Genomic DNA, 19,374 nt, shown 5'->3' on the forward strand with positions numbered 1-19,374 from the left:
ATTTCTGCCAAAGGCTCAGAGCTGAAGTCTGTTCATGAGACACTTCTGATGAATGTGAGCTAAGGGGCATTCTGCAGAACAACTGGTCAATTGATCCAAGTCAACATATCAATGTGGTGAGATAAAAGGAAATACCTAAGAACTACTGTACATGAAAAAAAAAAAATGTGCAAGAGCCATGGCAATGGCATGCAATGGAAAAAATGGGGTTTTATTTTGTATTTCATTCAATAACAATGGGATAATTCGTGAAGTGTAAAAACAAATCTGCATTATATTAGGCTATTTCAACAACACTAATTTTCTCATTTGGGTTATTATAGCATGATTATATGTATTTCTCAACTCTTTCATCTACTATTGTTTCTCCGAGGAGATAAGTTGAATTAATCAAATGATATTTAGATTAAATTAATTTCCTCCTATATGAGAAGTTTAGTACTAAAGTGAGATTTTATTGGATAGCATTGAACTTTAGAGGGCTACAGTCATTGTAATAACTGAGAAGTTTTCATTTGTATAACCAATTTCTGTCCCCTTAGGGATGAGTCCTATTGAAATGCATAATATAAGAGACTATGCCTGCTTTTTAAGAACTGCACACTGAAATATTCAGAGGTATAGATCTATTACATCTTCATCTTTCTCTAGTAGCTCAAACATGGATAGAAATGTGGGGAGCATAGGACAGAGGATAAGAGAAGAAAACAAAGAAGGAGGCATATAAAGCAAGCATGATCAAATAATAACATTCAGGTGTTATATATGAAAAATACTAACACACAAAGACAAATATATAGAACAAAAGAAAAAAGCATAAGTGGCTAAGTGATTTCCAATAAGGGTTCTGTCTTGCCTCATGATGCTGTCTCCATGCCCTGACTCCCAGAGGTCAGCTCTGTGCTCGTGGATTTCTTGCCTTCAGAGTCAGAAGCTAAATAAACTTTTATTCTTCTGAATTACTCAGTCAGTTATTGCCAATTACATCAATGAAAAGCAGACTAAGACAGTTGTATTAAAAATGAACTCCAAATGCATCAAAGGCTCAAATATAAGAGCTAAATCTGTACAACTTTTAAAATTGGACACAGGAAAAAATTTCAGCACTCTGTATTTGGCAGTGATTTTCAGAATATGCACCAAACCTGCAGGCAATAAAAGAGAAAATAGATACATTTGGTTTCATCAAAATTAAAAACTCTAATACATCAAAGGATAACACTAAAAGATTGAAAAGATACCCTATAGCATTGGGAAATATATATGTCATAAACCTTAACATTTGACATTGAATTAAATACCTAAATACACAAAAGCCTCCTACCACCACCACCCCCCACACACACACAAATACCATAAAGGTAAGCAAAGAACTTGATTATATTTCTCTGCAAGTGTCAAAAGGAATAACCCAAATGTCCATCAATAAGTAAAGGAATGGATAGAAATGTGGAATATAGACATAGTGGAATAGGACCTATCCTTAAAAAGAAATCTTCAGGATGGTTGAGCTGAGACGGAGTGGGAGAACAATGAAATAGATATCTTGATAGAGGGAGACATCATGGGAATAGGGAAAAACCTCGTGTTAGGGAAGTTCCAAGGAATTCACAAGGATGACCTCAGCTTAGACTACCAGCAATAGTAGAGAGGCTGCCTGAGCTGGCCTACCTCAGTCATCAAATTGGTGAATGCTGTAACTGTCATCATAAAGTCTTCAGCCAGTAACTGATGGAAGCAGGTGCAGAGATCCACAGCTTAAGCACCAGGCCAAGCTCCAGGAGGCCAGTCGAAGAGAGGGAAGAGGGATTCAGTGAGTAAGGGGCATCAAGATCATGATGGGGAAATCTAGAGAGACAACCGAACTAAGCTAGTGAGAACTCACGAACTTTAGACCAACAACTGTGGAGCCTACAGGGGACTGGACTAGGCCCTCTGCATAAGTGAGACAGTTGTGTAGCTTGGTCTGCTTAACAGGCCCAGGGCAGTGGGTCCAGGATCTATGTGTAGCTTGGTCTGCTTAACAGGCCCAGGGCAGTGGGACCAGGATCTATCCCTGGTGCATGAGCTGGCTTTTTGGAGCCCATTACCTATGATGGGGCACCTTGCACAGCCTCAATGCAGGGGGGGGGGGGTCTTGGATCTGCCTCAACTGACTTTGCTGACTCCCCATGGGAGGCCTTACCTTTTTGGTGGAGGGGATAAGGAGTGAGATGGGGGAGAAGGCTGGAGGGGGGAGCAGGAGGAGGATTGACAGAGGAATCTGTTGTTGGTATGTAAAATGAATAAAAATTTTCTTAATAAAATATGAAATCATATACATGTATTAAAACCCTCATCCAAAATCAGTTTAAAACCATATGCTAAGTGAAGCCAATCACATAAAAAAGCACAAATAAGTTAGGGTGCATTTATATGAAATCCAAGGATAGGGGAATAGGCAAAAAATAGACAAAGTAGTTGTCAACAAATGGGAAAAAATGAGAAGTGGAGAGTTAGTATTTAGTAGGTACACAGTTTCTGTTTGATGATGAAATTGTCACGGAGATGGGCATGATGGTTACACAACATTGTGAATACACTTCACACCACTGATGTAAACTTCAACTAAAATACTAAACTTCGTATTAAATATATTTACCTCAGGGGAAAAAATTACAGCATATGGAAAGACATTTTGGTACTATTCTCATAATTTTCTTATAAATTTAAAATGACACCACAAAAAATGTTGTAAGAAAGTTCACCAGGAAAAGATTGTCTCCATCAACTTGCCTGTAAATGCCCCTGCTCCTACCCAAGGGTCATCTTGGCCTTTTGTTCAACTGAAGATCTCTTTTTAACCTGGTACTTTTGAACAGCAAGGAGTTCTGTGGGAGTACTGTTGACTCCTGCTGGTACACAGGGACTGAGACAAGAATATGCTAGAGGGACTTGACAATGGCTTTGCCAAGCAAATAGACTGAGTCCTCCAATATTATGTGGACATAAAAGAGTTTATAGCTCTGTTCCAGTGCTCTACAAGAGTCTTTAGCTATGAGTAAGGTGATTGGGTAAGACTATCTCTCTAGAATCAGAACACATAAAAAATATCCATAAAGAAGAGATAAGATGAAGAAATTAACCTGTCAATGTTATAGTGACCATATGTTAATTTCTTATTATTTTACCTTTTGGAATTTACATAGGATTTACAGTTGTATGCTCTCCTATTTACATATGATAGAGGAATTAAAGATAGTCTAAGGTAATGCCTTATCCTGCCTGCTTGAGTGTATCAACTCAATTCTAAGAATATAAAAAATATAGTGTTTATTGAGTTTAATAAACCAAGCGTACAGAATCCCATCTGTTCTTTTTTTTCTCTCACACCTGGTATCTGTGCCATTTATCTTCTATGTAGAAAATACTACCTGGAAGGTTGGATGTGGCTAATTATAAATAAACCTGGGGCTTATTATTTATGTTAAACTCTGAACTGATTCCTCTGAGACTCAGTTGCTCTTTTTCAGAGGGGAGGGAGTAAGAAGTGAAATTTAATTGATTGATGTCTTACTCTTACATAAGATGTCACAGCCTTCCCCAATACTTGGTCAGCTTTTAGTAAGAAAATAAGCTAACTTCAATAGTTGGGTGTCACTAAAGCTGTCCTATCTGGTGCTCAACTCCCATAAACCTATTCTTTAGGCAAATGTGGGAGTTAGGTACTCCATATTCATCTGTTTTCTTTTGCTTTTGAGGAATAGATAAAACTTGCTGATGTGGCAGGAATCTTAAATGTTCTTATTAATAAAATCAAACCTGAAGCCAGGTATTGGGGTGAGTGCTGGAAGATCAGAGAATCAGAACAAGCCACAGCTTCCTCTCCTCGCCAGTTCCTCAGCTGATCCTGTTTCCTCAAACTGGAAGCCTCTGAGTTCTCATCCAAATGGCTCTCAGCTGAACTGCTGCTCAAAAGCCTAAAAGCTTAACCAGCCAAATGCTTCTAGTTTCTTGTCTTCATGCCTTATATTCCTTTCTGCTTTCTACCAGCACCCTGGGATTAAAAGCGTGAGTCACCATGCTTGGCTGTATCCTTGTGGCCTTGAACTCAACAAGATCCAGACAAATTTCTGCCTCTGGAATGCTAGGATTAAAGGCATGTGCTACTACTGCCTATCCTCTATGTTTAATATTGTGGCTGTTCTGTCTCTGACCCTAGATAAGTTTATTAGAGTGAAGAATATTTTGAGGAACACAATACCACCACAAGTGTGACCACAATACACATTAACCTATAATTTACTAAAACAAAATGTTATCTTCTCACACTGTAGCTGAAGGTGCTCTACTCTCGGTCCTCCTGACTCAGCCTCTAAAGTGTTGGGATTGCAGGTATGTTGAATCAGGCTTGCCTTCTCCAAGCTGAGAAAACCATATTAGGATTATTTTTGAAAAGTATTTCTCCTACTTTACCCCTACTTGTGTGTGTGTGTGTGTGTGTGTGTGTGTGTGTGTGTGTGTGTGTGATGTGCACATATGCTCCTGGGGAAATATGGGTCTATAAGAGTACATGTGGAAACCAGAAATCTTGGGTACAGTTCTTAGGTACAATAAACCTTGGGTATAATTCTTCAGGAGTTGTCACTTGTTCAGCTAGGCTGGCTTGACCAGAGAGCCTAGGAGACCCACATGTGTCCTCCTCCCCCATGCTGACTACAAGCACATGCATCCTTACCTAACTTTGTATGAGTTCTGTGAGCTGGTCTCAGGTCCTTATACTTACACATCAAGCGCATTCCTAGCTGTGCTTTCTGCTCCCAGGACTTATTGTGTGAATTTAAGTTGTGTGAAATAAGCTTTATTTAAATAGTGAAACAATTTCTATAGGTAAGCAGTCTAGCATACCTGTTGCTTTTGATAGTTGTATCTTTTTGTATGCTGGGTGGAAATTGTACCTGACATCTGCTCTCTCTGCAAATTTTCAATATACAATATAGTTTCAGTTAGTCCCTTCTTAGTCCATGTAGTCATTGTATTAATAATGCTCCCCTTTTATGCATCAGGTCTCCAGTCTTGGTAGACTCTATGGTGTAATTTTGCACACCTTGTTCACACTCTCTTTTCCTGTTTCCCCCTGGTAACTACTGTGCTTTTAACTCTCTGTTCCTATATATTTGATTTTTTAAAAAAAGATTCCATATATGAGACCATGCAGTATTTTTATCTGTATATTTTATTTAACAGGAGTCCTACAGGATGATGAGATGGTTCAGAGTATTAGTTCAATCCTCTGGACCCACTTGGTGGAAAGAGAGAACAAACTTTGCCAAATTGTCCTTTGAATTTCACACACACACACACACACACACACACACACACACACACACACACGTACATACACAAATATATACACATACACAGAAAGAGAGAGAGAGAGAGAGAGAGAGAAATTTTAAAAAGTCCTACAAGTGAGTCCATATTATTGCAAATGGAAGTAGCTTAATTTGGGTCAAACAATGTACATCACAGTATCTTCATTTTTCTGTCAACAGACAGTTTTAAATAATGTTGAATAATGTGAGTGATGATGTAGGTCTTGGGACAATGTGGGAACATGAAAGACAGATGCCTCCATAAAAAGCTGACATTGTTCATGGTTCAGCTGTGTGCTTGAAATGGAATCAATGACAATACTCACTGCTTCTTGACCTTGTTAAGAACTGAACCCACAAAGCCCTCTAGTTAAGCATCGTCTGAACAGGACTGTCATTCAGTAGAGATCTGCAGTATCTGCCCATGACTCAGGCACTTGTGGGTATTTATCGTTGCTCAATTAGTGGTGATTTTGGCTTCATATTCTTTTTATTCTTAGTCATACATCTATTTCACATTAAGTCCACATGAAATAAATCATTGGTTAAATGATAGATCATAGGGAACACTCATATTGAACTGTAATAAGTTAATGAGGAAATAAAAATGTTACCTTAGAAAATTGACATGAAGATTATATCTAAAATTAAATATAACAATTATGAAAAGTTTAAATTTGCAAAAGATACAGTTACTAAATTATACAGTAGACATTAAATATTTACCATGACATGTTTGTCTTAATTGATTTGTTATCACATGAAGATTTTTCCTTGGCTTTATGTTCTTAATGGAAAAAAAATCAGACTATTGACATAGTAGATTTAAGAAAAGGCTTATTTAACAAAACAAATGATAATACCTTCCAGGGAGTGACTGGGGTGAATTGGTCCAAAGGAGTAGGGTATCTCACTGAGTTCTGTGTAGTGGGCTTTTAGGAAGTTACTGTGGATGTTTATGAGGCAGATGGCATATTCATACAGCAAAGGGGATTGTTTCTTCTCTCCCAAATCATGATGGGTCTGATCTTCCTATCAGGGTATTTATTCCCATGATCTTAAATAAACACTCATAGGTAGTGAGTGTGGGCATTGGAGATGAGGAGAAGTGTTTTGAAATCACAATGCAAGTTATAGTATAAAGAAGCCAGGGTCTTTTGAAGATGCGGCCCCTTCACTGGTATGAATGTGTGGCATTTAGGAAAGATCGCCAATGCTTTATTCTGATACAATGGGAAGGACATAAATCCAGCTCCAAAGCTGTTTAACCATGGGGGTGGGATGGAGAGGGAATGATCAAGAGATGGCTACACTACCACACTGCAGTTTCTCGATTCCTCCTGGCTTCCTGCCTAGTCAAGAAGCACAGCTACCAAGATACAGCTGCCACATTCCTTGGCTGCCCCACATCTAATTTCCACTCTCATTTCCTCGCTTCCTTTTTATGGGTAGGAACATGTATGGATAAGTCAGAAATCAGTTTCAATTCTTTGCCTTCCATTTTCTTCCTCAATAAAACTCCTTAAATGATTATGGGTTGATTATTCCTTTGTATGTACCTACCTTTGTACACATATGTGTACACACACTATTTAAACTTACACAAATAACTTAGTTTTAAAACTTATTCATACTTGTTGTCAGAAACAGTGAAATCTGTTAAGTTCAGTATGATTCCTGGAGATATCCCTACCTTTTAATTAAATCTTTGGAAATTATAATAAACATTTAAAAACTAAACATAAGGGTTTTTGTTGTTTGTTTGTTTTTTGGCTTTGGTATTGGTTTTTCGAGACAGGGTTTCTCTGTGTAGCTTTGAGCCTTTCCTGGAACTCACTTGGTAGCCCAGGCTGTCCTCCAACTCACAGAGATCTGCCTGGCTCTGCCTCCTGAGTGCTGGGATTAACGTAAGTTTTTTTTTTTTAAGTTGTATTTCTAAAGTCTAGTATCAGCAACAAAAAAAAAAAAAATCAAAACTATTTTTGTGCACTTGTAATATAGCAAAAAATGCATTTTGATCTTCATTTATTTAATATACATAGTGCCATCTCCAAGTTAAATATGATAAGCAAAACATATTTTAAATATACCCATAAATTACAGCCTTTCTTTCATAACTAATTTAAAGTTCATTCAATAATATGAAACATTTACTTAATGTGAATAACTCAGATTTATCTTTTAAAATATAGTTTATGGATTCTTATTAAAGAACAATAAAACTAGCTTATAATTTAACCTTTGATTATAACATATTGGCATAGAGTAATATAATAACTTATTTATTTTGTACTGTGCAAAAACATGCTGCAAAATTATTTCTAAAATTGGGTATTCTTTCGATTTGCCAGTATGGATGTAGCTTTAGAATTAAAAGAGACAGAGAAAGCAAGATTGATTTAGGTTAATCTGAAATTACACAAACAAGACAAGGATCGCATGTGCTGAAATTCAAGCTACTCCATTTCTGACTCATGTGCTATTACTGTGTACTGACTAGCTCACTCACTAATCACTGAGCACAAAAGAATTAGAGTTCAAATCACCAACCCACAGACTTGTGGATAAATAAATACGTATTGTTTTTAAAACTGAGTTTCAACGTGGTTCATTGCATTCATAATTAAGTGAAACAGGCCACCACAATCACAGTGGCTTTTCTTAGCCCCAAGCTGCAATACCCACAATTCCCTTTAGGTCTTCTCACTCACTGGGAAATGCCACAGGCATTCATTTCACAAATAATTTTAGAGTTCCTATTATAAGTTTAATCAGTGACACTATTAAGAGATTGAGCTAGAGGAAAAAATATACTGGACCCATATGTTTTTGGCTTTAAAGATTTAAACTGTGATAGCAACAGAGGAGCAACCAAATAATGCAACTTTTAATGGTTTTTATTGTAAACAAGTAAAGACATGTTTCAATGAAATATAGTCAGGTTTATAAATCATAGATTTATGTCATAGAATAGCTAGACTGTACCCTGAATTTAAGCATTATTTCATGCCCTCTTGAAAAAGGCTGAGTATATCCAACTTCATAGATATCTCACTTAAGCTCCTAATTTACTGTGATATGATGGTGGCCTGATTCGAGACACACATGAAATGCCATCTTAACACTCAGTATCAAGGCGTCCTTCTAAAGAGAACATGGCAACTGTATCTGAGAACCAGTTTTTTGTATCTGAGGCTGGTTTGTAAATCTCAGGAAGTGGCTGGGGTCTCAGGCCGATGGGTGTGGGGGCAGGGCATGGAGATTGTAGGGTCTGCCTGGGGTCTTGGAGAAGGGGAACCTTCCCGCAGGGAACCTTCCCACAGGGCCCACCAAATGGCCAGAAACTGGGGCCAAGTTGGGCAGTTCTTCCCCGGAATGGCTGGTGCCCAGGCCTGGGACCTACTTGCAGGGCCTCTCTGGGTGTGACCCCAGGCACTCACCTCTGGTCCAGATCTGCAGTTATACTTTAAACAAAGGGGACAGAGAGGGGTATTTATAGATATAGATATTATACGATGAACAAGTCTGTTTCTCTTATAGTCCAAACACCAAGCTGATTGTGAGTCAGCTTTCCATTAGCATAGCAAAAGATCTGATCTGATCAAATTAAAAAGAGGAAAGGTGTAGTTTGTTTCATGCTTTCAGAGGTTTCAGCAAGCCACACTGCTTTGGGGATCATGGTGAGGCAGTAAACCTTTGAGGGGAGAACTAGAGAAGCAAGCTGATAATCTCATGGAAACTGGAAAGCAAAGAAAGAACACCATCAGTCCACATTCTCCTTGCCCCAGTCATCTACACCTTCCCACCAGTCCTTATCTCTTCAAGGGTTTCATGGCTATGTAATAGCACCAAACATGGACCTTTGGTGAACACTCAAGGTCTGCTGTGTAGCAGACTATCACAAGCTCCTTAACACAAAAATGAAATACACCCCTTCACAAGGATATAGCGTCTCCTACCTGGGGTTAAAAGGGCCATGACCAGGACATCTCAAAAGAAAATAGAGTAATTTTAATGGAAATCTCTAAAATAGAAAGCAGAGATGTAAAAAGTATACACATTGGTTTACTACTTTTTATTTATTTTATTTTATTTTATTTTATTTTATTTTATTTTATTTTTTGGTTTTTCGAGACAGGGTTTCTCTGTGTAGCTTTGTGCCTTTCCGGGAACTCACTTGGTCGCCCAGGCTGGCCTTGAACTCACAAAGATCCGCCTGCCTCTGCCTCCTGAGTGCTGGGATTAAAGTCGTGCGCCACCAATGCCCGGCTACTTTTTATTTTTAATAATATATTATAACAAGATTAAAACAAATGCTAACAGGTCAGAATTGGATAAAAACAAACAGAAGGAAAAGAACCCACAAGTATGCACAGGAATAAGAGACCCATTCATTTACAGACTCAAGAAGCCCATAACAACACTAAACTAGAAGCCATAATATGTACTCAAAGGACCTGGTACAGACCTGTGTAGACCCTGGGCATACATACTGCCTCAGTCTCTGTAAGTTCATATGAGCTTTGCCCATGTTGACTTAGAAGGCCTGATTTTCTTGGTGTCCTCCATCCTCTCTGGGTCTTATACTCTTTCCATTTCCTCTTCAACAGGGTTCCCTGAGCTCTGACAGGTGTAAGATGGAATCTCAAAGTAGTTTTGATTTGCATTTCCCTGATGGCCAAGGATGTTGAACATTTCTTTAAGTGTTTTATTAGCCTTTTGTGTTTCACCTTTTGAAAATTTTCTGTTTAGATCTGTACCCCATTTTTTATTGAGTTATTTGGTTTTTGAGCAGTTGGGTTTTTTGTTTTTTGTTTGTTTTTTTTTTTTTTTTTTTGAGCTGAGGATTGAACCTAGGGCCTTGCTAGGCAAGCGCTCTACCACTGAGCTAAATCCCCAACCCAAGTTTCTTGTGTTCTTTATATATTTTGGATATTAGGCCTCTATTAGATTTAGAGTTGGTAAGAATCTTTATCCATTCTGTAGGCTACCACTTTGTCTGAACGACAGTGTCCTTTGTTGTGCTGAAGCTTTTCAGTTTCATGAGGTCCCATTTATTAATTGTTGATCTTAGTGCCTGTGCTAACAGTGTTCTGTTCAGAACATTTTTTCCTGTGCCAATGGATCCAAAGCTATCCCACATTTTCTACTCTATTTGGTTCAGTGTATCTGGTTTTATGTTGAGGCCTTTAATGCATTTGAGTTGTGTTTTGTGCAGGGTGGTAAGTATGGATATATTTGCATTCTTCCTCATACAGCCATACAGTTTACCAGCTGTCTTTTTTTCTAGTATGTATGTCTGGCTTCTTTATAAAATATTAGTATGTTGACTTATGTCTGGATCTTCAATCAATATGTCTGTTTTTGTGCCAATATCATGATGTTTGTATTACTCTAGCTCTCTATAATTTTGGATTGGGTATGGTACTACCTCCATCAGCTCTGTTATTATACAGGAATGTTCTAGCCATCCTGGGTAGTCTGTGTTTTCATATAAAGCTGAAAATTGTCCTTTCAAGTTCTGTGAAGAAGTGTGTTGGAATTTTGATGGGGATTGCATTGAATCTGTAGATTGCTTTTGGTAGGACAGCCATTTTTAGTATGTTAATCTGATTCATGGGCATGAGATGTCTTTCCATCTCTGATATCTTCAATACCTTAAACTTTTTATCATACAAGACTTTCATTTGCTTGGTTAGAGTTTCCCCAAGATATTTTATATTATTTGAGGCTACTAACACATTGACTTTAAAACCAAATAATGGTTCAGTTAATATTAAACTTTTATAACTTTATCTTTCTGTTATGAAAACAAAGGTGTTGTCCCTGTGAGTGCAATATAAGAGCCAGACAGCAAATGTCTCTCCACAGAGACAATTGTTGCTGTCCTCCCACTACCAGAAGAATCTAAGAAGCGCACAATGGCAAAGCTTATTGTGGGTGGCCTGCTCCTCTCTCTTCTTTCAGGATGTGTATCCCAATCAGGTAGGTGCAGATCCCAGCTGGAAAACTCTCCATGTCTATAACAGATAGAGTCCAACAGCTTTTGCTGTTACTATTTTCAGGAAGATGTGAGAGAAAAGTATGTGGAAGTCATCTACTCTTATCTATGATGCTACCTAAGCTTAGCAGCTGGATACAGTGAATGTTTACTATCTCATGGCTTCTGTACAAGAAAAAACAACAGAAAACAGCCTAGCTACTGTTTCTAACCACAGATCTCTATGAGATTGCAGTATTTTAACCAAGGTTGTAGCATTGTCTGAAGGTTGTACTGGAGAGTCTACTCCCAGACTTCTCCTATGGCTAATCAATTTCTGCTCATTTCAGGGAGCTGGTCAGGAGCCTGAGTTCCTTATTGTCTATTGACTGCAGACCCCTCTTAGTCTCCTGTCATTGGGTCCCTTTCTACAAAACAAGCTGCAACAAGTGAATGGAAAGAAGTGTCCAGTTCATAAGCCACAGCCATTCTGTAATCAGATCTCAGAAATCGTCCATCTGTGTTCCACTCCTTACTAGTCCATCACACATCCAATAGGAAGATAATTAATTTAGGTCACATTTTAAAATCTACCACAGATATCCTTAGATGACGAAGGATATATCTTACTATACCAGGGTGTAAGGATGTCTCTGGCTTCAAGAAAGAAGAATGAAGAAAGGAGAGTGGGATTTACTTCCTTGATGAGAGTGACTTCTCATCTAAGAGAACAAGAAGGAGGATGTGATTTTTTTTCCTAGAAAAAGACAAGTTGGTAAAGGGGGTGTTTGCTCTCATTATTTTTAAGCACTTAGTTGAGGTAGTGTAAGAGGTAGTGGAAGTAGTTTGCACTTGACAAAAGAAACAGATCTCTCTCTAATGACTGGATAATTGAACAACCCTTGTGAAGTGGCAGGATTCTGAACCTCATTTCATCACCAATACAATGAAGAAACAAATAATACCCACCCTGATAAATGGCAGTGAGATAAATTAGGAGAAGAATGAACTTTGTGATGCCTGCTATAAAACTAGCTTTTTATTATTAAAGAAAACACTCCACTGTTTTGGCAGCTTTATATTTTCTTTCCTGTTGCTGCCAGGAAGAAAACTTGACACCCATTTCCCTATACCTCAGTGTTACTGTCAGCAGTGATTTATACATTATTTCAGACTAACCGTGATATTTTGCTCCAAGTTTGTTCACTGACAAGGTTACAAACGGGGAGATAATTGATCACAGGACATAAATACACAGTTTACACACCAATCCTCTGGTTGCTGCTGTACTGACAGTTCTCTCTCTCTCTCTCTCTCTCTCTCTCTCTCTCTCTCTCTCTCCCTCCCTCCCCCCCATACAGTCTAGCTAGCTGTCTTTTCTGGAAGTGTTCCATTCCTGTTCTCTAGGGGTCCAGGGCACAAGAATTTCTTAAGAAGCCCTTTCATGTTAGAATCCATGCTGTTTTTCCATTTCCAACTATGAAGCAAAACTAACTCATTTCAAGACTTTATATTATTTCTAGGCCATGTCTCCTCTGATTCAGTTAGTCATTATTCTAGAGTTTATTTTCCAAACTATAGCATTTGTTAAATTCGCTTTTCTGAACATGGGAATAATCATTCTTATAATGATTACAGTTTCATCTTTTCACTTGGTTCTTAAGGTAAAACAAATGCATGGCAAATAATCCTTTGATCCTGTTGTTGTTGTGGAAAACTGGTCCTTATTGGACACAGAGAGAGGGGAGATGAGGGTACAGCGCTATCATGGTCTGGGCCAAGCAATTTTCACAATTCTATTCCTCAGACATCACACTAACCACAAGTGTTGGGTTTATCACAACAAGATCCAGGATGTATGTAACCCCAGCTACAGGGATTTTCTAGGAGAAATATCACAATTGGGTCAGTAGTAAGAGAATATACAATGCCTCATGCTTTATCCATTGCAATGATTCAGTTACATTTAATTTCTTGTCATTGGTTCTTCTTTTATCTCAGTGCTGTCTCAAGGAGGATGGAGGTAGAGTTGATATAGGAAATCTTTAATTCTGTAACAGATCATAGGAACCCAAATCCATCTTTTCATTGTTTTGTTTTGTTTGAGACAGGGTCCATGGTAGCTCAGCATGTCGTCAAACTCACCAAATAGAGCAGATGGCCTCTGTGTCTCAAGTGCTGAGACTGCTGGCTTGGACCATCCCTTCCAGACCTGCCTTGAACACTGTATAGCTGCTTAGCATTGCTGAACTCACACACTTACAGGATCTCCGTGTGCACCAATGTGCTATACACATTCTGCCAGGAAGCAGCTCTGGGGCCACAGAGAGAACAAATGGAACAGCAGAGCTGATAGAATGCTTGTCTTACCCTCCTTTCTTTACAGATATGAAGGGGAAGGCATTTATTTTCCCTCAGGAATCAGCCACTGCCTATGTGTCCCTGATCCCGAAGGTGAGGAAGTCACTGCAGAGCTTCACGCTGTGTCTGAAGGCCTTCACTGACCTCACTCGCCCTTACAGCCTCTTTTCCTACAACACAAAGACCCAGGACAACGAGATTCTTCTCTTTGTGCAGAATGTGGGAGAGTACATGTTCTATGTTGGGAATTCTGAAGTTACTTTCAAAGCACCCCTAAATCCTTATGCCCCAATCCATGTCTGTGTGTCCTGGGAGTCTGCCTCTGGGATTGCAGAATTCTGGCTGGATGGAAAGCCTTTGGGAAGGAAAGGCTTGAGGAAGGGGTACACTGTGGGGACTGAGGCAAAGATTATCATAGGACAAGAGCAAGATTCCTTTGGGGGACATTTTGATGCAAAACAATCCTTTGTTGGGGAGATGTGGGATGTGTCCATGTGGGACCATGTGGTTCCCCTAAGAGAGATGGGTAACAGGTGTAACAGTGGCAACCTTATAAATTGGCAAGCTCTTGTTTTTGAAGAAAATGGCTATGTGGTGACTAAACCCAAACTGTGGGCTTAAACTTCGTTCTTTTCAGTCATAATTTGTGTTTAGTAATAATCACATACTATCTGAAATTAAATCTGTTTCTGTTGAATAGTAGTGTGGACTGCCTTGAAAAGCAAACAAATGTGAGCCTTTGCTATATATTATTTACTCTTGCAAAAGTTGGGGTGAACTGTACCACAGTTTTCTGCAGCATCAAACCAAAGGAGCAAGGGGGACACACTGTTCCCAGAACTGGGCACTCACTCGTCTTGGAGAATCCTGTGCAAATGGGGTAGGTCCTATGGTGCTTCTGTGTACTCAAATACAGAAACCTGGGAATACAATGTGGCTTCTCAGAAGGCCTTCAGGAGCAGACTGCCTTGAGGGAGTCAGACCCCTGAAGAGAATTTCAAAAGAGGGCTTTTCAGGAGCTATGTTAAGAAAATGCCCATCCACATACCTACAAAAGAATCAAAGATGTCTACAAAGGTATTCTTAGGGAAGCGCCCAAAAGACAAAAATCAACTGTACCACACGTCCCTCTTCACACTCTCTCCTAGCTTCCCTGGGAAGTAGCTGTTCTAGAACATGCATAAATGTCCCTTCTCGGCCTTCCTACTGTTAAACCTGAGAATCACCAGAGAAAGACCAGTTCCACAATTTTTGAGCCAAATTTGAAACAAGTTTTAATTAAAGGAGGATGAACTTTGGCCAGGACCATTTTGGGGTTCCCAGAAAATGGCAATAAGTCACATTTTGCAGAGGCCTATGTAGACAAGCCCATAAAGCCACTGTATTTCCCCATCAGGTCCAATTAGGGGCAAGCATTATGTCCTGACATACTTCCTGCCTATGTACCTTTGCCTACATCCAATCAGGGGCAAGCACACACCATGACGTATTTCTTGCCAACATACCTCCCGCCCACATGCGATCAACCACATCCTGTGCTGTTGAGTCAAAGCAACTTGTTTAGCGAAACAAAAACATGTGGCTTGTTATCTCTCATAAACAACAGCCTCCAGCATTTCAGGAAGTAACTGTTCTTGGGCAAGGGGCTTACACATTAGAGGCATTTTTGTTTCACAGATCACTTAAGGCACAATAATTAAAACTTAAAACATAACTTTGGCTCTCACATTACCACTAGAGACACGGAGGCCCTGGATTTAAATTGAAGTGTGCTTTCTGTGCGTTTTTAATAGGATTCTTGAAAAGGAGAGGCAGATTTTTTCTTTAGTTTTGCATGGACCACAAAATATTTAACACATTCAGTCTCTTCACCAGGCTAAATAATTCTAACTCTTACACCTTTCTCACACATGAAAGTAATCTTTCCCTTTAGTGAGCAATGGCAGAGGGGTTAGGGAAACCCCAAATTATTATATGGGAAAGTGTTCAAAATTAAAGTTCTCAAATTTTCTGATGCTGTGACCCTTTAATACAGTCCCTCATGGTGTGGTGACCCACAACCATAAAATTATTTTTATTGCTTTCTCATAATTGTAATTTGCTACTTTTATGAATTGTAAAGTAAAAATTGTATATGCAGGCTATCTGATATGCAACACCTGTGAAAGGATCATTCAACCTCAAAGACGTCATGACCCAAAGGTTGAAAATCGATGGTTTAAAGTAAATACCTAATAATTCACACAAAATAAGACTGTCAATATAGCAAAGAAAAGGGTAAAGACAAAACACAAGGATCAGGTCATATTTTACACAGACAAGAATGAAAATCATGGGCTAATTTCCATTTTTTAAGCAACATCAGGAATTAGTTAAAGTGTAGAATTAATGTATTTAGTTTCAAAAACATCTTTCTTCAGACATCCCTGTGTTAATCCACAGAACTTGTGATGAAATTCTGAATTGAATGTAGCTAAGTTGTTTAATAACATTGAACATACTGGTGATCCAGACCTATTGAAGGACTGGTTTTAATGGGAATCTTGGAGAAAAATCGGAGAGGTCTCCAAGGCAGGTGAGGATGTTTATATACGATAGTATTTCTGTGGCACAGTCAGAGTCTCTGACTTTCATCACTGCCCCAAGAAGACAGTGATCTAAGTAGAAGAGGGAGCTCTGACTGTTTCTAGCACATCTGAACATCAGCCATGTCCTCTTTGAAGCTTTAGAACTCAGTATCTGCCTGATGTTTATGGCGATTTTTCAACACAGCGTTCACATAGGCATCATACAACTCACTTTTCTGCCACCAGTGAACTGATAACAATGAACTCCACCCTTGATTATGTTTCCTACCCATTTCCCCATCCGTGAGCTGCATCTGGTCCTTACTCTGGGTGGCAACTTCGGAGACAATAAAAGCTACAGCAGAATAATGACAAAAGCAAGAAGGTGGTAGTGCAGCTGAGTGATAGAGCATTTGCCTTACATGTGCAGGACACAGGGTTCACTCTCTCACACCATGATAAGAATTTAAGTTTTAATTAAAAGAAAATAAATATAAAATAAAAACAAGAACCAACCTTTAGTCCATCTGAGTTGTTCTTTAATGTAACTTCACCGTCAAGTTTTGCAATTTCCTGAGTATAGGAGAAATGATAGGGAAAATTGTTTTTGAGCTTTCAGAAATACTCAGACCTTTGACTTGTATATTTTGGTTTCTGTTCTTGTGTGTTTGTGGGGACTGTGTGTTCATGTTTCTTAACTTTTATTTCTTTGCTTTATTTTTGTGTGTTTGCTGGGAGACGGAGAGAGAGGTCTTGGGTGAGTGAGGAAGTGAGGTTGATCTGGGAGGAGTTGTGAGAGGGGAAAAGTGTGGTCAGAATATATACTATGAAAAAATATTTCTCAGTAGAAAAAGGAAAAAAAGCCTAGACTGTGGCCGACTACACAGTATTTCTCCCTTATCCATGAGGGATATGTTTCAAGACCCCCCCATGGATGCCTAAAGCTGAATTATATAAGCACTCAACCTTATGTACAGTGTTTCTTTGACTTGTACATGTTTATGATAAAGTTTAGTTTATGAATTAAGCACATTGAGAGATTAGCACAACAGCTAATGATATGGAAATGGCTCAGTGGATAAAGCACTTCCATGCAAGTGTGAGGGCTGGAGTTCCAATCCCCAGAGCTCATGTAGATGCTGGATGAGAGGATAGTCCATCTGCAATTCCATCTCCAGGTAGTGGACACAAGGAATTCCCAGAGCAAAGCTGGCTAAAGAGACTAGCCATATCTATAAACTCTGAGCTTAATTGAGAAACCCCACCTTAGAGAATAAGGTAGAGGAGCGATCAAGGGAGATTCCCAATATCAATATTAGAACTCCACATGTGTGTATATGAATACACCCACATATACCCACATACATTCCAACATGCATACACACACATGAATAGTACATACATACATACACACATGAAAAGATTAAAAAAGCTAATGACACAACAAAACAATTATAACAATACATTGTAATAAAAAGTTATATGACTGTTGTCTATGTTTTGTTCTGAAGATATTGATAATATACAGTATCAGTAGATAGCATATGGAACTGGATGAAGGAATGATTCTCAGTCCAAGTAGGATGGGTCAGAGCTGTACTAGATTTCATCTTGTTACTTGTAATGGTAGATAATTTAAAACTGAAGAATTATTTGTATTAGGAATATTCTATTTATATTTTCAGACCAGAATGGACCATGATTAATTGAAAATACAGACAGATAAAGGGAATCCACTGTATGCCAAACAGCCAGATATCCTAGGCAAGGTTTTTTTTCCCAATAGCACGGTAAATGGCGTCCTTGACTTCTTTGTTTCTCAAGGTATATACTACAGGGTTAAGGAGAGGAGTAAACACAGTATAAGTTACTGAGATCAGCTGGTCCTGATCCCTGGTGTTCTCTGATTTGGGCTTGAGGTAGGCAATAGAGGCACAACCATAGTGGATGATGACCACAGTGAGGTGGGAGGCACAGGTTGCAAAGGCCTTCTTCCGTCCCTCAGCAGAGGCAATCTTGAGGATGGTGGAGATGATAAGAATGTAGGAGATGAAAACCAAGCCCATGGGCACCACAATGACTAGTGAGCTGATGATAAAGTTAACTATGTCATGTAGAGTGGTATCAGCACAGGACAGTTTCATAACAGGGCGGATGTCACAGAAATAGTGAGCTACCTCTCTATCACAAAAAGGGGCCCTGAACACAGATGCTATTTGAATTATGGCTACTAGCAGCCCAATGCTGCAGGACCCCCATACTAGCTGGGCACATACCCTCTTGTTCATGATGACTGTGTACCTCAAAGGGTTGCAGATGGCTACGTAGCGGTCATACCCCATCGCTGTGAGCAGAAAACAGTTGTTAATGGCCAAAGTGATAAAAAAGAACATCTGAGTAGCACAGCCAGCCAAAGAAATGGATTGGCTTGAACCTACAAGGCTGGAGAGCATCCTTGGTACAATGACCAATGTGTATACTGTCTCAGAAGTGGAAAGCATACTAAGAAAGAAGTACATGGGAGTATGGAGGTGACGATCAATACTGATAATTATCACAATAATGACATTGCCTGTCAGAGTTAGCAGGTACAAGGTCAGAAATATCAAAAAGAGAGTAAACTTATATTCCTGAAAGCTGGAGAAACCTTGAAAAACAAATTCATTTACCACTGTGTGGTTTCTTCTCATCATTTTCCAGACAGAAATGACAGGTTTGAGTCAATCAGTCAGGATACATTAGTGCCCAATGCCTTGAGCAGGTGACGCTTAGGAAGGACTGATAATGGTTCTTCATCTGGGTAGATATAGAGTTAGCAGGGACAGCTGTCCATCTAGAAGTCGAAGATAGACACAATCAGGAAATGATTTAGTGTATAGAAGTTTATGTGTGAAGTGTGAAACAGATTTCCTGGTGAGTGAGGTAGACGGTAGGTATTAGAGAGAAGTAGGCAAGAGAAGCAGACAAGACATAGTTAAATTAGAAAGTCATTTCCCCTTAGGACATAGCTTCAGAACTTGTTGCCCAAAATTGATTTAAAATAGAATTTTTACTGTCTTCTGAAAGGTCTGCCCTTCTGTGTTGCTGAACAAAAGAGTGCTAGCTGCCTCAG

General features: G+C 39.0%; 2 protein-coding genes across 2 annotated transcripts; one reads left to right on the plus strand and one right to left on the minus strand.

Moving 5' to 3' along the window:
- The first annotated feature begins 11,275 nt into the window (after positions 1-11,275).
- Positions 11,276-14,316, plus strand: LOC118592925 (mucosal pentraxin-like). The gene is made up of 2 exons (XM_036202002.1): positions 11,276-11,339; positions 13,721-14,316. Exons 1-2 carry the CDS (start codon positions 11,276-11,278, stop codon positions 14,314-14,316), a joined length of 660 nt encoding a protein of 219 aa, XP_036057895.1.
- Positions 14,317-18,000: 3,684 nt separating this feature from the next.
- LOC118592720 (olfactory receptor 10J1-like) lies at positions 18,001-18,979 on the minus strand. Its single transcript, XM_036201740.1, has one exon. It carries the CDS (start codon positions 18,953-18,955, stop codon positions 18,023-18,025), a length of 933 nt encoding a protein of 310 aa, XP_036057633.1. The 5' UTR covers positions 18,956-18,979; the 3' UTR covers positions 18,001-18,022.
- Positions 18,980-19,374: the final 395 nt, after the last annotated feature.

This window comes from Onychomys torridus, chromosome 11, assembly GCF_903995425.1.
Source record: "Onychomys torridus chromosome 11, mOncTor1.1, whole genome shotgun sequence".
Taxonomy (NCBI): Eukaryota; Metazoa; Chordata; class Mammalia; order Rodentia; family Cricetidae; genus Onychomys; species Onychomys torridus.

Bases quoted from the DNA above. Each gene is read 5' to 3' on its own strand.
- LOC118592720 (XM_036201740.1), bottom strand. From the start codon at position 18,955: ATGATGAGAAGAAACCACACAGTGGTAAATGAATTTGTTTTTCAAGGT.
- LOC118592925 (XM_036202002.1), top strand. From the start codon at position 11,276: ATGGCAAAGCTTATTGTGGGTGGCCTGCTCCTCTCTCTTCTTTCAGGA. The intron at 11,340-13,720 runs GTAGGTGCAGAT...CTTTCTTTACAG, and splicing joins AGGATGTGTATCCCAATCAG to ATATGAAGGGGAAGGCATTT.